This window comes from Chelonoidis abingdonii, chromosome 22, assembly GCF_003597395.2.
Source record: "Chelonoidis abingdonii isolate Lonesome George chromosome 22, CheloAbing_2.0, whole genome shotgun sequence".
Lineage (NCBI taxonomy): Eukaryota > Metazoa > Chordata > Testudines > Testudinidae > Chelonoidis > Chelonoidis abingdonii.
The window spans coordinates 14,025,816-14,046,018 of record NC_133790.1 but is presented as its reverse complement, the minus strand read 5'-3'; the positions used below and the strand labels follow the sequence as shown (position 1 = coordinate 14,046,018).

The window sequence follows — 20,203 nt, the reverse complement described above, 5'->3', positions numbered from 1 at the left end:
TTCATCACAGCTGCAGTCCTGCAAACACTCATGATTTTGTCATGAATGTCATGATAGTTCTTGTCTTGAAAGCCCCATTGCCCCTGGAGTCAATCGTCTCTCTGCCTGTAAACATCCGGATTGGGATTATAAGCATTAGTGTTCATTTCACATGCATTAATTCTGCCAGGGTGAACTAACATTTATAAAAACAGGCAAATTCATGGACAAAAGTGTCTTTTTCCACCATAAGAACAAATTACTAGCAGTCAGTGTTAGTTACTGGTACTTTTAAAAGCCAATGCCCTACCCTTTTTAACAAAAAACAGTGGAAGTGTATTGAACATTATTTACCCTACATAGTACTGAAATGACATATGTTATAAAAATGTACATTTTATTACACCTTCAGGTAGGATACATCACTATTCCTTACAATCCTACTGATCAAGTACAAATATTTATGTTCACAGAGTATTTACAGGTAGATTGACTTTCTAACACCTTGGGAGAGTGACAAAAAAAATCTGATTTACATCCTTATTAACTGACCTTAACAATAAAAACAAAATTGCCTCTTTAGACACTGAATCAGACCAGCACATTGATACAGTCAGCAGTTTTTTCCCCCACTGTTGCAAGTGCCCCCCCTCCCACTCAACTTTCAAGAGCTGAACACTTGAAAGTAAAATGGGGGCTTACAACTTCTAGGCAGTACTTTTAGATGAGCAAAATATACTGTACCTGCTGTCAATTATCCAGTTGTCCCTGCATTTTAACAATTCCACTGCCAGCTTTATTAGTCTGTGTTGCAGAGCTGCTAACAGAGATTAGCTAATTGCCCTGGCTCAGGTGAAATCAGGAGAATCTAAAAATTGTTCACTAGTTTGCTCATGTACAAACTTGGTCAAAACAAAACAAAAAACTACAACCTGAGGGTCCAGGAAAAATAGTAAGATGCAGGAGAAAAGTAGTAATGAGATTAAAAAAAAAATAATCAAGAACTCTGCCTGACTCCAGATATTCTGGATCCTAACTGAATGAGACATTTCCTACTTAAAACAGAGGAGCTCCTTATGAATTCACTTATTTAAGCCATTTGTGCTACTGTTTGATACCAATAACTCTGTATCTATAGAAATCAGAACAAAAGATACACATATGCTTTTTCTTTAATTAGACTCCCCTCCTAAAATATTGAAAAAATTACAAAATGGGGAGGGGGAATCTTTGTTTAAAAATAGCAAATTTCAGAAATGGAATATTACCATTTTCATTGAATTTCATGTCTGTGTCATGCAGTTTTGTGGCCAAACTAAAACAAATCTATTCGTCCAAGAGCTTTCTGAATCCTCTCCTAGTGCTGTCAAACAGGCTTTTGCAGCATTTTTCTCCTCCTAGTTCAATGCATCTTTTTCCTTGTTTGTTTGACAACAATAAGGCAAACTGATGTGGAGGAAGAGGCATCCAAAATACCAACCTGAAGATACATTCATCATTAGCTTTAGTAAAAGAATAGTACAAAAGTTAGATCTCATTCTTTACACAACTGAAATATTAGTCTTAGATTTAAATTTTCTATTCCCCACTCCCCCAAGCTGAAAGATGAATACAGAGTACTGAACATTTAAACATGTTGCAAAAGCAGAATTAAACTGATGTATTAAACTTCATCTGTTCACGATTTTCCCATTTGGAAACAACTAAGGGCCATTTGTTTAGAGATACCAATTAAACAATTCTTTTACAAAAAATGGGGTACACTTTAATACACATCTACAATCAATACAGTATTCAGCACATGCCTAGAATATCCATTATTTTAAAGTGAAGTATGAGAGTGAGCGCACAGGTTGGGTGCTTCAATAAACTGTACACAAAACTACTAACAAACATTTTAAAAGACTTACAAAAATGGAGGATGAAACATGGTTCTTTTCTTTTTAATTACAGAAACTTACAAATTTTCACATTTATTGGCTAACCGCTGCAGGAGAACATCAAATATAATTGGTTCTTCTGAGGGATGGTCACCTCAAGTGAGAACCACATGCAGCTTTCACAGCCAGGTGGAAAGCACTCTGCTACACTAGTTACACAAAGTTCCTGGTATGGCTTTGCAATGGATATTAAAAACACTCATACACGTTACAGCAGAGGACTGCATATTCTTATTGGCAGTTATACAATATATTACATGGATGAATTTTACCAACATTTAAGGGATATCACCATTTTTTTGTAAAGCTGGGGCAGAATGCGCCTTATATGAACTTTATGAGCATTTTCTGAAGTGAGTTTGGGGGGGGGGGGGTTTGCGAGAGAGAGTTTCCATGTTAAACGTCAACTGCCAAAATCCTTCTGTTAAAAAATGAAAGAGATTTATCCTCATTTGGATGGGGATCTGCAGAGAACCTGCCCGCGTTGCCATGTTTTAGCAAACATGAAACGCAGTATGTCCATGCTTATTTCAATTTAATCATTAGTTCAACTAGGTTTGGTGGGTGCCTTCAATCTGACAGTAGGTGTCCTCATTTGCACTTTTGCTTGCTGGTTTTGGGCTTCAGATGTTGCTGGTGCCTGGGCTGGATTCTGTACACCTGGGGCCTGAATTTGGGGAGATGCTGTTGTCACAACTTGTTGCTGTATAAGTTTCTGCTGGACCACTTGAGCTGTAGCAGTTGTTGCTGGAATCACTTGGACCTGTTGTTGACCTGCAGTCGTCTGAGACAGTGTCACAGTTTGGGGCTGAGCCTGAACCTAAAAATATTTAGGTGATAGGAGATAAAACATGGTTCAGCATTAAATATAGAGTTCATTAGTATTCTGCACCACAGTACAGCAGTTTACTTGGTTGGAGGTTTTTTCTTCTGACTGACAGGCAGGTGAACCAATCACAGCAGATAGTTGTGACCACTGCAGCAAGGTTTTCAATGTTCTCCTGCTTGTCTATCCATTTTGAGATCACAAGAATGAAAATGGAGGAGCAACTTCAACTGTCACTGCCTTCATCGGAGGCAGAATGAGGGGGAGAAGTCACACTTCAGCAGAACACCCAAGTCTCACTGTGAGAGGTTCAGGAAGTGCCCTGTCAGTCAAAGAGGAAACCTATCCATTGTGAAGTGTTGCGTTAAGGGTGCAGATAAACTGTAAACATTCAAGGTAGTATTTTCAGAAGTGTTTAGCACTGGCCTAACTGTGCTCCCACTGAAGTCAATGGTATAACTCCCACAGCTGTAAAACGGGAAAAGGATGAATACCTCCTTTGTAAAGGACTTTGAGATCTACTGATGAAAAGTGCTTTTTACGAGCAGTGATATTGATTGGGAGCAGATTTAGGTCAGCACTGATCACCCTTAATGTTTATGTCTGTTGAAAAAGAGTAAGACATGTTCTGAAAGCTGACTTTAAACTGTTTGAAATAAAGGCTCTCAGCTACTTAGTGCCTGTTTACACTTACTGGGAGATCGAGGCATCGGCGGTCAATTTAGCGGGTCTAGTGAAGACCCGCTAAATCAACCGCAGATTGCTCTCCTGTTGACTCCTGTACTCCACCTGAACGAAATGCACAAGGGGAGTCGATGGAAGAGTGTCTCCCGTTGACACAGCATAATGTGGATCCCGCGGTAAGTAGATCTAAGTACGTCGACTTCAGCTACGTTATTCATGTAGCTGAAGTTGTGTAACTTAGATTGATCTCCCCTCGTAGTGTAGACAAGGCTTTAGTGTTTAGTTTCCTCTTTGTCTGCCTCATCCTTGCCCCATCCCATTTTGTGTTGTTCTGAATATTTCTTTGTTTTCTGTGAAGCACCTAGCACAACCTTGGCCACTACAAAGTAACAAACAAGCTTGTAATTCTGTTATTTTCCCCTATGCTTTAAATAGAACAATCATTAAGTTGGCTGCCATTAGCTCAATTCTCTTCCTATCCATCATCACCTTTGGTTACCCATCATGATGAACAGGCAGGCACAACTTTTAGAAGCTCTCTTTAGGTCCAGATGAAATAAGAGAAGCCTATTTAGGCTCATCAAGAGTAATAATAAAAAGAAATATATAGCAGTTGATCACATGCCCAGTGACTGCATCTTAACATAAGAATGGCCATACTGGGTCAGATCAAAGGTCCATCTAGCCCAGCATCCTGTCTGACAGTGGCCAATGCCAGGTCTCCCAGAGGAAAAACAGGTAATCATCAAGTGATCCACCCCTGTTGCCCATTTCCAGCTTGTGGCAAACGGAGGCTAGGGACACTATTTTAATTTTTAGGAAAGGTAACGAAAATACCAGGTATTTCACAAATATTACATACGGTACACGGGAAAGAAAAATACATTTCTCCAAATAAGAAAACCTGCAATAAATTGCGTATCTTCTGTTGCGTTCAGCCTGAGTGACTCTTACCTGTTGGGAAACTGAAACCATCTGCTGAATATTGGCAACAGTCGCCTGTTGCTGGACCACCTGTGGAAGCTTTGCAACCTTTAGTAGTGTGAAATAGAAAAAATGCTTATTAAAGAAAAATGATGAATAGCTTGTATTTATTTTCTCTATACATGTCATAAAAGCTTTCTGATGGGTTTACTCTGTTCTGGCTATTATCAAGCCACAGCATTATTTAAAATATGCTATTAACTAACTGTCCTTTGGAAAGCCCATCCCAGTGGCATTCGACTGGGTAGTGTGGAACTCTGCACTTGGGTGATGTTCTTTTTTCATAAAAAGCTTAAGACTATCACACTGAAGAAATCTTTTGGGGCCAAATTTTCACTCTACAACTTGTATGTGAGAGACTGTTTCTAAGCCATTGAAAAACTACAGCAAGGTTAGTAATTCCAAAGGGTTGGACTGTCACAGCCCTTACTTGATTGTGCAGGGGAATAAGGCTTCCCCTCTTTAATCTCCTTGCTTGCCCTGGTTAAACAGTGAGTTAGCTGCCCAGAGGACAGCAGCAGCCACCTGCTGCTACTCCCCATTGTACGAGGTGTTGATGTAGCCGAGTTGGTCCGAGAATATTAGACGAGGTGGGGGAGGTAATATCTTTTATTGGACCAACTTCTTAGAAGAGCTCGAAAGCGGATCTCTCACCAACAGAAGTTGGCCTAATAAAAGAGATCACCTCACCCACCTTGTCTCCCCATTGCACAGGGCCGGCTCCAGGCACCAGCCCAGTAAGCAGCTGCTTGGGGCGGCCAACGGTGAGGGGTGGCTCATCCGGGTCTTCGGCGGCGGGTCCCTCAGTCTCTCTCAGAGCGAAGGACCAGCCGCCAAATTGCCACCAAAGACTGAAGTGGCGGCAGTAGAGCTGCAGATCACAATCGCGGCTTCTTTTTTTTTTTCCTGCTTGGGGCGGCAAAAACCCTGGAGCCGGCCCTGCCATTGCAAATAGGGTTGGCAGGGAGGTAATGGCAAATGGGAACAAAGCCAAGGCTCTACTCCGCCTCTTCCAATCACTGGTGAGAACGGCTTGGTGGGTGAGCAGTGGGGAGTACACTGCTCGACGAAAAGGATAACTTATTCCTCCCTAAAAGCAATGAAGGTGTGGGGGAGGAATCATGACTCCCCAAGTCACAACTTTCTCTGATCTGCTCCTGGGTACTAGACATAACCCACGGCAGACTACAAGGTTGCAATCCCACCCAGGGAGTTTTACAACTACAGTCAATTTTTAAGAACATATAACTGGTATTGAAGCCAGCGGTTACTAAAACTCTAACCTGACTCTACTGCAGTAAGACTATGGTCTTTGCTACTTTCTAGTCACAGAGTATTAACTTCAAGGGGAGCAATTAGGCCCCAGTACCTGTATCTGTGCTTGCACTTGCTGGGTTCCACTGGGTTTTTGGGCCTGGGAAATTGGAGTTGTCAGGAACTGGGTTTTAATGGCTGGCTGTGTACTGTAGGTAACTTTCTGTTGCTGTGAAGTCTGCTGTTGGGCTTGGACAGGAAGTTGTTGAGCATTTATCTGGAGCAGAAAAATTAGGAAGCAGTGAGTAAAGCATACTTCTGAAGAACAAATATATTGCAAATCACTTTGCTACAGTAACTGGAGATCATTTCAGAGTTAATATCCAGCAAATGAGTATTGGTGAAAAGCCTATGCACACAGAAAACATTTCTGAAAATGCTATAAAATTTCAGAACTTTATGCAAGAATCTGCAAACTCTAACTTGTAACAAAGTCAGTTTGACAAAGTCCATGGTAAGTTTGAAGTTTGATGAAGAAGTCAGTTTCCAAAAAGCATGTGGAAAATATAACCGTTAAAAATTCAGCACTTTTCCATATTTGGCTATATTAACCTCCACATTATTTTTTTTATCAAACCAAAGAATTATTTTTTAGGAAAATGATTAAGTGCCTAAAGATAGATATAATAAAAGTGCCTAAAGATAGATATAATAAAAGTGCATTCTCTACCAGAATTGTAGTTTCATAAATCAGTCTCATGGGAATATATGTATCCTTCAGATCCACTCACCGCAATTTGAGCTATGAAAGTCTATGAATAATCTAGGAAAGTCAGTAACTGGAAGACTTCAGCCACAGATGCTGTCACAACAAGACAGAGAAACAGTAAACAAAGGAAATACCTTTTGCTGTACAGTAGCTTGACCTTGTGCGACCTGGGGCTGGATGGCTTTCTGTTGCTGCGCTGTTGGATGATGCTTGAGTTTTAGCAGCTGTTGGACATGCAGTGGCTGTGCCACCACTGTCTGTCCTCCTGCAAATAAAAAAAAGAAAAAGAAAAAAGAAGAGTCTTCATCTTAGCCTTCTGCTAAGTGTGTTTAAGGAGTGCTTAAATCTCACTTATCATAGTGTACAGAGATTTACGCACATGCTAAACTTTAAGCACACAAGTTATCCCATTGAATTCAACAGGACTTCTCACACATTTAAAGTTAAGCAAAAATCTTTGCAGGATCAAGCCCTAACAGTGCCTTTCTCTCTAGCTGTGAGTGCAGTAAGAGACAGTAAGCATGAGGCAGTCTTTTAAGCAATAGAATCTATCTTGCCCTTCAAACAAAAGTGAACATTATAAGCATATTCTGTGAAATGAGCTATGAAGCATGTGTGTGCCATCACCATCACTGATTTTATAATAGATGTGGTAGTATATGCCATTGTATCTGAAGGCAGGGTTAAGCAAAATTTCACTGCTTTAGTACTATAATACCGTTAGAATAATTTTTTACATACTGTATTAGATGCTGTTCTGAAATGAATATCTGATACAGAAATATCAGTTAACTGAATCTCAGTTTGCTACTCAAATGGCTTTTAACTCTATTCTTAATTAAAAGACTATTCTTCTTAGAGATTGTGTGATTACTATGGTTTTATACAGAAAACCTGTTCACCACCTATTCTTAGAGCAGGGTTTCTCAAACTGGAGTCGCTGCTTGTGTAGGGAAAGTCCCTGGCGGGCTGGGCCGGTTTGTTTACCTGGACCCTCTGCAAGTCCGGCCGATCGTGGCTCCCACTGGCCACTGTTGGCTGCTCCAGGCAACGGGAGCTGCTGGAAGCGGCGCAGGCCAAGGGAGATACTGGCCGCCGCTTCCAGCAGCTTCCATTGGCCTGCAGCGGTGAACCACGGCCAGTGGGAGCCGCGATCGGCCAGATCTGCGGACAGGGCGGGTAAACAAAACGGCCTGGCCCGCCAGGTGCTTTCCCAACACAAGCGGTGACCCCAGTTTGAGAAACACCGTCTTAGAGGGATACGATCAACTTCAGTAAATATAAGTGCAAAGTACTTCACTTAGGAAGCAAAAAAAATCAAACGGACCACTACAAAATAGGAAGTATCTGGCTAGGCGGTAGAACTTTTGAAAGAATCTGGGTGTACAGTGGATTCCAAATTGAATAAGTCAACATGTGATGCAGTTTCAAAAGGCAAATATCATTCTGGGGTGTATTAATAGGACTATCATATGCAAGATGTGAGAAGAAATTGGGCCTTGCTCTATTGGCATTGGTGAGGCCTCAGCTGGAGTACTGTGTCCAACTCTGAGCCCCACACTTTAGGAAAATAAGTGGACAAATTGGAGAATGTCCAGAGGAGAGCAACAAAAATGATAAATGGACTACAAAACCTGGCCTAGGAGGAAAAGTTAAAAAAAACTGGGCATACTTAGTCTTGAAAAAGAAGACCTGATAACAGTCTTCAAATATATGTTAAGGGCTGCTATAGAGAGGGCTGTGTTCAGTTGGTGTCCATGTCCACTGAAAGTAGGACAAGAAGCAATGGCTTAATCTGCAGCAAGGGAGATTTAGGAAAAACTCCCTAACTATACGGGTAGTTAAGTCTAGATCAGGCTTCCAAGGGAGGCTGTGGAATCCCCATAACTGGAGGTTTTTAAGAACCAATTAGACAAACACCTGTCAGGAATGGTCTAGCATTTACTTGATCCTGGCTCAGTACAGGGAATGGACTTGATGACTTCTTTAAGTTTCTTCCAGCTCCTTATTTCTAGGATTCTATAATTTAAAAAGGAAATCATACTTCTGTCTGAAAATTCCTTACCTATGATTGTTAAAAGTAACAGCAAAGATTCCTGTAACTGAAAGGTTACATTTACTTGTCTCTGTCTCCGTGGTTAATTTTGTGCTCTTGACAGAAAATCTTGGCCTCATCCAGATGAAGTTAATGGGAGTCTTTCCATTAACTTCAACGGGTTTCAGATCAGGCCCTCTGCACATAGACAAGTTTTTCTGATTTGCACTATTTCTCCACAGTGCACCAGGAGAGAGAGAAAACAGTTTAAAAATAGCCAGATGTGACTGCAGAAGCACAAACTATCAGGGCAAATCTAGTACCTGAAACACTTTTAACTCATTTTTAAAGTAGACTGAATTTCAATCTGTATCCTTTTAAGTCTTGTAATGAGAAAGAGAAAGCATCTTGTACTAGATATTATTTGAGGTGCCACAGAATTTTTTTACAGCACAACTTTAAAGTACACTGTATTTCAAGAAGCATAATGAAGTACCTGCTGCTTTCTGTGGCTGCCCAATAGCAACGCTAATCCCAGCAACCGTAACAGGGAGAGTTGTAACTCCTGCAGATGACACAACAGCAGCTGGAACAGACACCACTGGAGGCTTTGCCAAAGTAACTTGTGCTGCCTGAGGTGTTTGGGCCTGGATTTGTCCTTGCGCTTGAAGCTGGGAAGCAGGAACACGAGTCTAAGCAGAAAAGAATTAGGATTATTGTACAGACAAAGAATATTTGGTGTATTTAATTAGGTCATTGCAAGATAACTGTATGTTCAGAAACTAAGGGCTTGATTCTCAATTACACTAAAGACCCTTTACACTGCGCTAACAACGCAAAGCAACCTTAAAGTGGCCTTCAACTACATTTACATCACTTTACGTCCCCTTAACGCGGCCAAAGCAGTGTAAAAGGGCCTCAGTGTACATGAGAATCAGGTGCTAGATTCAGACACAACATCTTATTCATTTTAATCAGTGCAGAACTAGCTGTTTAAGTGCGTTTTTAACTGAGTGTATGGCAACTTACAAGACGAGCAACCTGCAGGTTTGTCACCGTGGTGCCTGTAAGTACTGCTCCAGGCCGTGGTGCTGTGACAGCAGTAAGTTGTTGAGTTTGCTGCTGCTGTTGCACTTGTACTTGTGTTGTTTGTTGTTGGGCCCCTGGCTGTGTCTGCTGCTGTGTTGCTTGCTGCTGAGGAAGCTGCAATTTCTGTTTCTGCAACTTCATCAGCTGCTCCTGAAAGTATAAACATTTTTATTGTTTTCAATTTCATTATTGGTTGTAGGAATGGTGGATACATCCCCCCAGTGGGAGCAGACTTTGAAACTTTAAGCTATGGGAGTTCTCCTGCGAGTTTTGATCAATGAGCAATGGAACTAAGAATGTAGTTCCTGTATACTGTGGATCTCCAGAGAACAAATACCTAGTGCTTGTTTACCGTTTTACTTCATGGAAATACTTAAACTTGAACCAGTTAGCCTGCTCTGTGTTTCCATGAAATATTAGTATCACTGGCAGTGAATTTAAGAGAGAACTCCTGTTTTCTGTCTAGTATGAGAACATAGGTCACTGAAGACGACATCACTGGTAAGTGTTTAAAGAAACAGGAAAGAACAGCATTCAAGTCATCTTAGGAATGTTTCCCTCACCTGTGATAACTTCCCTACAGTTTTTATTTGGGCTGGAGACTGGGCTTGAGCCTGGGTCTGAATCTGTGGAACCTGCACCTGAGTGGCCTGCTGCTGCTGCTGCTGCCTGAGAAGCTGGAATTGAGCAGGTGTGATTGTTTTGCCAGAGAGTTGAACTGTTGGCGTAGCTGCAAATAAAGCAAAAAAGCTCTGAAGAGAAAGTTCCAACATTTGATTAATTTAATCAACTTCACTTAAAAAGTTCTAGTACAATTGCTAAACCTGTCCTTTCTTGCTACACTAATTCTGAGGAGAGATTCAGGATTAGATTAAAGGAAACAGACTAGGTAGGGAGGCCCAAATGAACTACATAAGCAGGAATGCAATAGGATCATTGTTAGCAAAACAAAAAGTGTAACTAATCTGTGTGACTCTATTGCTAAGCAAACCCATTGTTTTACATCAATTTATTGCTTTATACACCACTTTATTTCTGTATCAGTCATTAATGTCCGCACAGTGTTGGCTGCCAGAGCTCTCATATTAGCAGGTAAGTGATAGCTAACCCCAGCTCCTGCTGACAAAAGATTATGTTAAAATCCTCTTAAACAGTTTAGAGTTACCTGGCTCCTGGATTAATTCAGAAAAACATCTACTTACAAATGTTAAAATACATGCAATTTTGCACTAGTACTTTTCACGTAACATCTTTCTTTCATTTTAAGGTCTCAACAGCTTCACAAATGTCATTTAAGCCTCACAACAGCCCTCCCTCTCCTTGTGAGGCATCTTCATTTTATGGATGTGTAAACCAAAGTACAGAGTGGATCAGAATAAGAGATCAGAATAGAACTGAACAGTACATAAGAGATCAGACTAGAACCCAGGAGTCCTAGAGTGAGTCTCCTATTCTAATCACTACTCTATACTTCCTCTAACAAACCTCACTCTGTCTTAATGTAATGTCTGAATAAACTATAGGAAGAAGTCTAATGAAGATGTTGTGCCACAACATTATTTAATACTATTTACTATAAACCCTGGGGTGAACTGGAAATTAATTTATATACTATATATATATATATATACACACACACACACACGCAACATAAGATGTTCTCACCTTCATCCAACACCTTATTTGACACTGAAAACTATAGAGAGGACCCTATTTTCTTTGCTTTGAAAGCTTATGCTGTTTATTAAAAGGGGCATAAAACCATAAAGGCTAGCTCAAACTAAGAGTAAATGAGCACAGACTGCAAATAGTTTTTCTTGATTACATAAACAGAGCAAATAAATACTTTCCTTTCTTGAAAACGGGGTATGATCAAGAGCAGTCAATAAAGCTGAATTTGCTGCATTTGCACATAATTATTATGCATGTTGATTAAGGTAGTGCCTACGAACCAATTAGTGTATTTTCTCTATTCTGCACTTAGTAAAATTTAATAGAGGAAAATATGATTTCTGGCACTAAGGATAAGAAGGTTAAAAGTTTTCAGCAGTGTTTAACAAGGATACTGCTGGTGAAGTCTGACTCCAATATTCTGAGGCCGAGATGGTCAAGTAAGCTACAGGAAGTTTAGGCACTTAAAGTACACTAGGAAAGAATCACCAAACAATTATTACCTGGCGTAACTTGTGTCACTAAGGATCTCGCCTGGGTCTGTACTGGTGTTAGGTTGGTCGTTACCACAGCTGATGCTGTCACAGATGTTACTGCTCGAACACCCTGGGTAGATGCTATAGTCACCAATTCTGTTGATGCAGCAGGTGCTGCTGCTGTTCGCTGCTGAGTATGTACCACCTGAGCAGAAGAAGTACCTCCTGAAGTCTAAGGAAGAAAAAAAACATTATTCTTCACTACTTTCAATTTACATTTAAAACCACAGAACCTTCTGGAAACAGAGGACATATTTTTAAGATACAAATGTCGTAAATAAAGGCAAATATGTATATACCTTTCCAGTCTATCTAATAAATGGCCAGTCACCTCATTCTCAGTATTCTGAACTATACTATAATACTCAAGTGTGAATTTTCCCCCATTTGCACTCATCAGTTTTAGATATCTTGTTTATAAGAACATAAGAACGGCCATACTGGGTCAGACCAAAGGTCCATCTAACCCAGTATCCTATCTTCCAACAGTGGCCAATGCCAGCTGTCCCAGAAGGAATGAACAGAAAAGGTAATCATCGAGTGATCCATCCCCTGTAGCCCATTCCCAGCTTCTGGCAAACAGAGGCTAGGGAAAACATCCCTGCCCATGCTGGCTAACAGTCATTGATGAACTTATCCTCCAGGAACTTATCTAATTCTTTTTTGAACCCTGTTATAGTTTTGGCCTTCACGACATCCTCTGACAAAGAGTTCCACAGGTTGACAGTGTGTTGTGTGAAGAAATACTTCCTTTTGTTTGTTTTAAACCTGCTGCCTATTAATTTCATTTGGTGACCACTACTTCTTGTGTTATGAGAAGAAGTAAATAACACTTCCTACCAGTCATGATTTTACAGACCTCAATCATATCCCCCCATAGTCATCTCTTTTCCAAGCTGAAAAGTCCCGGTCTTATTAATCTCTCCTCATACAGACGCCGTTCTCTACCCCCAATCATTTTTGTTGCCCTTCTCTGAACCTTTTCCAATTACTTCGCATTTATTGTTTGAGTATATTTCAAAAAAAAAGAATCACTGATCAGAGATAGACTGGCAGAGGTAAAGGCTGAATGATCTAAGAAGTCTTTTCCCTGTTTAATTTCTATTATTCTGTGTATCCGTGTCTCATTTATAACAATATTTGTTATGCAACACATTTCCATTAGCTCCATCGCTCTCTTCTTTGGACAATATACAGACTGGTAAGAATATACCAGACTAAATGAAGTTAGCTATGGGCAGAATTATATACATAAAACGAAGAAAAAGTTGAATGCTAGAAACTGATTGTGCTGCTACAATCAGCAAGTAAAAATAATTAAATTACAGTACAACTACTTAAATTTACTCACTGTCAGTGTCCCAGGTATAACTGGTGAAGCCAGACGTTTATTAATAGGCTGAAAGGTAGCAGCGGGGACTCCAGCAACTGTATTCACTATAACATTTCCACTCACAGTAGCTGAAAGTAAACCCAACAAAAACATGAGACTAATAAAAAAAAAAAAGTATTCCTGTATTTCTTCATCCAGCCCCAGTGCTTTACTAAAACATCTTACCAGTCTGTATACTTGTCCCAGTGACTGCTGTTTTGATTGTGCCAGCCTGTTTAGAAGACAATTTGAATAATGTTTCAGAGAAAAACTGGAAAACAATTTAGTGCAAGTCTTTAAAACTACTTTTCTGTTTAACATAATATAGCTGCCCTATTGTGAGAATGAGATAGCTGCCTAAATTTATTAAAAAATATTATAATAAAGTGCATAGATACTTATGTTTAAGTTTACCATGTAGCACATGTACAGCTATATATGCATATATTCCTCTCCCAGAGCTGTGGTACTTTGATTCTTTTCTAATGAAATTAAATCAGCACTGTATGCATACTATAACTAAGGCTATGATTTTGTCATGGAGATATTTAATAGAAGTCATGGATAGGTTACGGACAATAAACAAGAAATCACAGAAGTTGTGACCTGTCCCTGACTTTACTAAAAACATCCCTGACAAAATGGGGAGGGAGGATAGTCCAGAACTCTGCCCCCGCCGGCAGTGGCTGGGAGCTGTAAGGATCCCATTGCCCAGTGGCTGGGAGCAGCAGGGGGAGGCAAGGCCCTTCCAGAGGCAGAGGCTGGGGAACTGTGGGAGGGCCCCCGCCCCAGCAGCTGAGCAGCTCCGAGGTCCCTCTGCTGCTTCCAGCTGGGGGCGGAGGGTAAGGGCCCACTGCCTGCTGAGCAGCTCCAGGGTCCCTCTGCCGCCGGTGGCAGCACATGGGAGTTGTGGGGGGACCCCCACCCATGGCCGCTGAGCAGCTCCAGGATCCCTCTGCTGCTACCACCAGCGACACCGGAACATTTAATAGTGGGAGTGCTGAAAGCCAGTTCCCTTATACCTGTCCATATCTCTCCTCTGCTCCTCCCAAGCTGGGGCCAGGAGCAGGGCCGTGTCTACTTGGGGGGTGGAGGGTTGGGGGGAGACCCGGACAGGGATAAGGGGGCTGAGATTGGGGCCACAGCTGGAGGTGAGACTGGCGGCCAGGACCCTCGAGTACAGGGCCAGAGGCTGCATGCGGGGTCAAAAGCAGAGGCATGGGACCAGGACCCAGTGTGCAGGGCTGGGAGCAGAGCCTCACATAAGACATTAGGGTGCTGCAGCACCCCCCACACCCATAGTTTCCGCACCTATGCCTGCAACTGGAAGCTGAGGGGAGGGAATTTGCTCACAAAGGCTGAGACACTACAGGGTGGACCCCTGCCAGCGGCGGCAGCTGGTCAGTTGCGGAGCCCCCAGTGTCACAGAAAGTCACAGATTCTGTGACTTCTAGTGACTTCTGTGACATAATCTTAGCCTTAACTATAACATACAAGATCTTAGCCTTCGAAACATCAGTCCTAATCCTATTATCAGTTCCACTGGCACAGGCTCAAGAGCTCGTTCAGAGCCCCACTGAAGTTAAGAGGGCATATCATGGGCCTGTGTTCGTGAAGCCAATTGCAGGATCAGGGTCACGGTGTGTTATACCAGTTCTTCTTTCTCCTCCCCAGCCACTACCTCCCACCCAAGAGTGTATGTTGTTTCACACAACCTTTTGGTTTTGAGTTGCTTAACAGAATCTCTTGGCAAAATTACTGCTTGGTGTCAACTTCTTACATCAATGGGAACGAATCTGGTCTACGGTCTCTATAGATTAACATATATCAACTGGTCTGTAACTAAGACCTGTCACATACAATAGGTTGTAACAGTCATAAATGAGTTTCTTCTCTCATCTTCCTTTTGATCCAGCAAACAGATGGGCTGAAGAAAGAGGCAGCACTAGAAAGCCTGCAATTTCATCATGTGATTCTCCAGGGACTCTGACACTTGAACTGGTGATCTTGAGGAGAAAGACCCTAAGTCATTCTAAGAAGTTTCACATGACTGTCTGAGCAAAGGAACAAGAGTTCCACAAAGAAAATGCATCTCTTGAACAGCATTGTGCCATATTCCGGCAGATAAAACATCTCCACAGGTAGAGGGATTTTTTTTTTTTTTTTAAACTACAGAGTTTATTTGCCTCTCTACTTCCCAAATTATTTGGATGATTTTTTTCCATGTATCATGCCAGTATCTGCTCAGATTTGTGAGATGAAAAGGTAGCTGTACTGGCTGATGTCCTTGTTGATGGCATTTTCACATCAGAGAATACCACAGCCTACTCTCTCAATTCTAACATGACTTTTCCAAGGAAGCCTAATAAGTGAGTGGGTGAAAACCAAGATACGCAACCTATCCAGGAAATTAATAAGATACTGCGTCTTAATCTGCTCTATATCAAGTCAGAATTCTCACTTTCAATACGAAGAACATATGCATAGATAGTGCACACCCAAGAACTGAAGTCACTGCTTCAGAAGCGGCAAGGCTTCCCTTTCTTACCAATACTGCTGTGTTGGCCACAGAAGTTACTGCAGTCTGTACCACTGCCTGTGGCTGCTGAACTACCTGTGCTTGAGTCTGTGGTTGAGGCTGAGCTTGTGCTTGCTGTACAGCTGATTGCTGAGTTTGCTGCTGGCCAGCTTGCTGTTGCTGCTGAGGCTGTGGGCCTGTCTGCTGCTGTGCCCTCTGTTGTTCAGCCAAAGCCTGTGAAATGCAAAAGAAATACGTTTAGTAAATTCTTCAAAACAGCACATATAACAAACCTTCCATTCTCAGTCAGGACTGAGCCATCCACATGCTTAGTAACCGATGCCCAAGTATGCTCTCTATAGTATGCCCTTACATTAGCTGATGAAGCAGGGCAGCTCTTACTGGATAAAATATGAACGGGGGCTACAGAATGAATAACAATAAAATGAGGAAGTAGGTTGCTTTTTGAGTGTGTCTCAAAAAGAAGAGAGTCCTAGGTGCTTGTGAATACTATTACATGAGGATAGGCCAATTGGAAACTTCCTGTTCAGGAATTTGATGTTCAAACTCAACTAAAGAAAAGACTGGAACACTGCTTGTGCAGGCCACTACAGTGGCAAACTTCCCTTAGACATCAGCTCATGTCACAGTCCCATTATTCATTTTCTAGTGCAATTTTATTCTGTTATTATTTAGAATACAGAAATTAGTGGGCTACAGCTGCAGCAGGATATCGAACAGGAAAAGACTGAGCTCAAAAGTAAAAGGAAGTAATATGGGTTTAATGATCACAAATTACAACTACCCACTCACAGCAAACAGACACAATGTTGGTAAGTTCAGGCACAAGATGGAAGGGCATCACACTTGATTGCTTTTACTGCAGTCAGTTCATATAATTGAGATATAGGATGTACCTTTTTCTCTTTAGCAATACGCTCTGCTCGGAGGGATGCGACCTGAATTGGAGGAAGTGGCTTATCATAGTTGATTCCACTAGAAATAAAAGCAGTAAAAGAATTTAGAAATGAACATTTGAAAAGAAAATCCCAGTTTTTAAGCCATTTTAAACCCGTTTAAACACAGTGACTACTCACCTTTCTGCAAGCACAGAAGCATGCTTTGGATTCTTCTGGAAAGGATTCATACCAAGTCTGAAATTAACCAAAATTACATTACTGGAGAGAAAAAACCTGAGCAGAAACATTTAATTTTATCTGGTTTGTAAGGTAACGCTTTGCATTTCTGATGATGTTTCTCAGGCATTTCCAGCAGCACTAATGCTCATACATGGATGCATTAAGATAGACAGACTTTTACAGCAAACGTTAAATAAATGTAGCTGGCAGGTACCACACAAATAAGCATAAGATATTACTATGAGTTCAGGATTTTTGTAGTTTAGGCAAAAAAACATGTGCTGTAGGGTGGAGACTTCTCTTAAATGGTATTCTCTGCCCCCCTGCTGCCCCCTGCCCAAAAAAAGACCTAAAATTAATCCACATAAGAACAGATATCAGTTCCATCCTCACAGCCACAGGACAACAGGGAGAAGGGGAAGAGTTCAAGAACAGAGAGACAAACAGCTAAGCAGAAAAGCATGTCAGCACGTTTGCATTACAAACATGAGAAAGTAAAAATGTCCTTGGCTGGGACAGTGGTTGAGAATATAATTATGTTTAAAAGGCTGGGGGCACCTTTAGTATATAGTGAAATAGGAAATATCCTCGTTTAGCTTACTTACAGGGGTTTGATTGGTGGACTTCTCTTTCCTACAATCATTTTCATCATCTCAAAATGATTAGTATAAAGCTGGGTGTGAGTTGCACCTTCATCTTGGGCATAGATCTGATTGGTACGAAGTGGACGACTATTTTTGGTCTAAAAATACAAACAAACAAAAAACTTACACATTTAAAAAAAATCTAGCCATGCATAGCGCATACAAGAACTGTAAAATTACCACAGCACAGTTCTCCTAACAAAGCTATGTTACTCTCCAACACCCTTTTTAGTTCCAGTACTTGGCTTCTCCTGAGCAGCGACTGCAAATGAGAGATGAGCTTGACTACTAGTCAGAAAACAGGACAAAGTCAGAACTTCTGGATCTACTCCCAGTTCTGTCATGTAACTTGCTGTATGGTTTGGAGGAAGTCACTTAGCTTTGTGACTTAGTCTCTGCATCTGTAAAATGGGGATAATACTCTACGACGCAAGTGTTTTTCAAGATTAATTCATTAATTCTAAGTCACTTAAATTTTTATATGAAATGTGCTATTATAAAAGTTAAGTACTATGATGATAATCATGATGAACTATGTGGTGTTTTTGTGAAGTGGACAAATACTCACTAGTGATTAAGCTGAAACAACAAAACTGTGTGTGTGATTTACAATTTAGCTACTAATTACAGGTGCTGAAATCTGGTATCAATCTACTGTATCAACAAACGAAAAGAGAGTCAGAATTTTAACTGCTGTTTCACTATTTAAGAAGTACTCAATATAGATCTATGAATCATCTATCCACCTCTGCTCATGCTAAATACCACAGCGTCTAGATTTGATTTGGAAAGAATTCCAGTACACACCTTATAAATGCTTTTTGTCTTCTTTTTAGGATTAGCTTCGTACATTAGCTGTAAAACAAAAAGGAAAGTTAGATCTTTTGTGCCAGATTTTGTTCAGGTGCTTTTTCTTTTCAAAATCAATCACAAAATAAGTGAAAATCCTAATAAGGATACTCTTACATACTTTTAAAAGTCATTCAGTTATACTGCTGAAATATTTAAGAAAAATGTGTTTACAGAGTTCAGAAAAAGAACACTATAAATTGAAATTCAAAAGGATGCACCATTCAACAAACTCACTTTTCCTTCTTCTCTTGGAATAATGACATTTTCATATCGATTTCGGCATTGTTTTGGTGAGCGATAGACTCGGCTACATGAGTTAACAACATCACTAACAAGATCCCAATTGGGTGTGTGCGCCGGTGACATGACAGCAAGGTTTAAAGGAAGTTCCAGTAATTGCTTCACTGCCTGGAAAATCAAAAGGTACAAAATTCAGGGTGACAAATAAAATCACCACACACTTCTAAACTAAATGTTTTCTGTATGTGTTGTCAAGCCATTTAATCATAAAGAAATCTTATTCTCATGCTAACCTCAAAAGACTCTTTTACAGAACCAGTCTACACTCCTGTGCAGAGGAATAATCAAGTATAAGGTGCTCTTACCACCTTGCACAAGCTTGTCACAATACTAGTTACAACATGAAGCATCTGACGGAAGCTTCTCCCTCTCACACAGATGTACAGAATTTTGACTGCATTCTCTAATGCCTCAGCCAGCACAACTGATCTGGCATGTACGGGAAGATGGGCCAGGAAAAGGGCTGGTGCAGCTTACTTCCTTTGTGGAGCAAAGGGAAAACAGGCACGGAACTGTGACAGACAGTCACAGTTTTGGTTCCTGATCATTTCCTGTAGCAGAGCAGCTACGTGCTGCCTCTGACTCAGAACAGACTGCAAAGTGTCAGTCTAGCCCCTAGAAACTAGAAATAACATTGCAGGGATAAAGTCAGAAAATAGCCACGTCCGAAGTTAGTAACTATATTATAGCAAAATAACGAGACTGGAAAGCAGAGAGTTCATCTTACCTGTAGCAGTGCCCAGTCTTCACTAATCAACCACTCAGGATTGTCCTGTCCAGCCTCAGCAGCTGGTTTGACAAGAGTTGGCAAAGGCTTTGCAAATTGCGTTTGCTGTTTCAACAGTATGTTCTTCTTCTGTTCTTTGCCCTCTCGTCGCATTTTCAACATCCCGGGAGTGGCTCGGTCAAATAGTGATCGAGGAGGAATAACAGCCTCTCCATGGCGCTGCTTCTTCTTTCTACCTGCAACTAGAAAAGTGATGCCATTTTCAGTGAGATAGTAAAAGAGGGCATTTTGTTAAGGCAAGCAACACATACAAATCTGGCTGCGAGTAAAACAAATGGCTGTAGGTTAAACCAAAGGCTACCTATTAAAAAGTATTGTTTAACTCAGTGATACTCAAACCTCAGTGGTTCAAGAGCCAAATCCGTGATCAACATTATCCAAAAGAGCCATAGTAGTGTGAATTCATTGATTCATTTACTATGGTACTATATTATATTTACTGTTACAGCAAATAAGTTAATAGCTTATTGCAAGTTGATAACTTAATTTATTAACAACATAGTAAAAGCATTCTGACCGGTTAATAAACTAAATCACACAGCGTTTTAATATCATGCGATGCAAAAGCTGCAGGAGACACATTAAGGAGACACTTGCGGCTTGCAAGCCTGTCTGAGTATCACTAGTTTAACTAAATCTAATATGGCCAGTGGTTTTTGTAATTGTTCACGTTATAAATAATGTGATATGTTTTAAACAGTTAAGCATATTGCAAATTAATTTTGGCCTAATTACTATATTAAAAGAACAAGTTTAGAAATGAGACGTAATTGTTTAAAGTAAAAAGGAAGACAAAGTAAAAAATAATCTTAAAATAAACAATA

At 40.7% G+C, this 20,203-nt stretch overlaps 1 protein-coding gene across 11 annotated transcripts in view; it reads right to left on the bottom strand.

Moving 5' to 3' along the window:
* Positions 1-357: 357 nt before the first annotated feature.
* EP400 (E1A binding protein p400) overlaps positions 358-20,203 on the bottom strand; it is a 65,792-nt gene continuing 45,946 nt past the window's right edge. For 7 of the 11 annotated variants that reach the window (XM_075059945.1, XM_075059943.1, XM_075059949.1 and 4 more), the window contains 17 exons: positions 19,320-19,561; positions 18,527-18,700; positions 18,248-18,295; positions 17,402-17,538; positions 16,755-16,811; positions 16,575-16,653; positions 15,688-15,891; positions 13,326-13,371; positions 13,119-13,228; positions 11,735-11,939; positions 10,124-10,290; positions 9,501-9,710; positions 8,968-9,163; positions 6,571-6,701; positions 5,783-5,944; positions 4,384-4,461; positions 358-2,739 (listed from right to left, as the gene is read on the bottom strand). In XM_075059945.1, the coding sequence (XP_074916046.1) occupies positions 2,467-2,739; positions 4,384-4,461; positions 5,783-5,944; positions 6,571-6,701; positions 8,968-9,163; positions 9,501-9,710; positions 10,124-10,290; positions 11,735-11,939; positions 13,119-13,228; positions 13,326-13,371; positions 15,688-15,891; positions 16,575-16,653; positions 16,755-16,811; positions 17,402-17,538; positions 18,248-18,295; positions 18,527-18,700; positions 19,320-19,561 (2,519 nt within the window). In that variant the 3' untranslated portion in view covers positions 358-2,466. Of the gene's footprint in view, positions 2,740-2,764; positions 3,068-4,383; positions 4,462-5,782; positions 5,945-6,570; positions 6,702-8,967; positions 9,164-9,500; positions 9,711-10,123; positions 10,291-11,734; positions 11,940-13,118; positions 13,229-13,325; positions 13,372-15,687; positions 15,892-16,574; positions 16,654-16,754; positions 16,812-17,401; positions 17,539-18,247; positions 18,296-18,526; positions 18,701-19,319; positions 19,562-20,203 lie in introns of those variants that run through there. The other 4 variants (XM_075059944.1, XM_075059951.1, XM_075059947.1 and 1 more) reach the window with 4 other exon arrangements.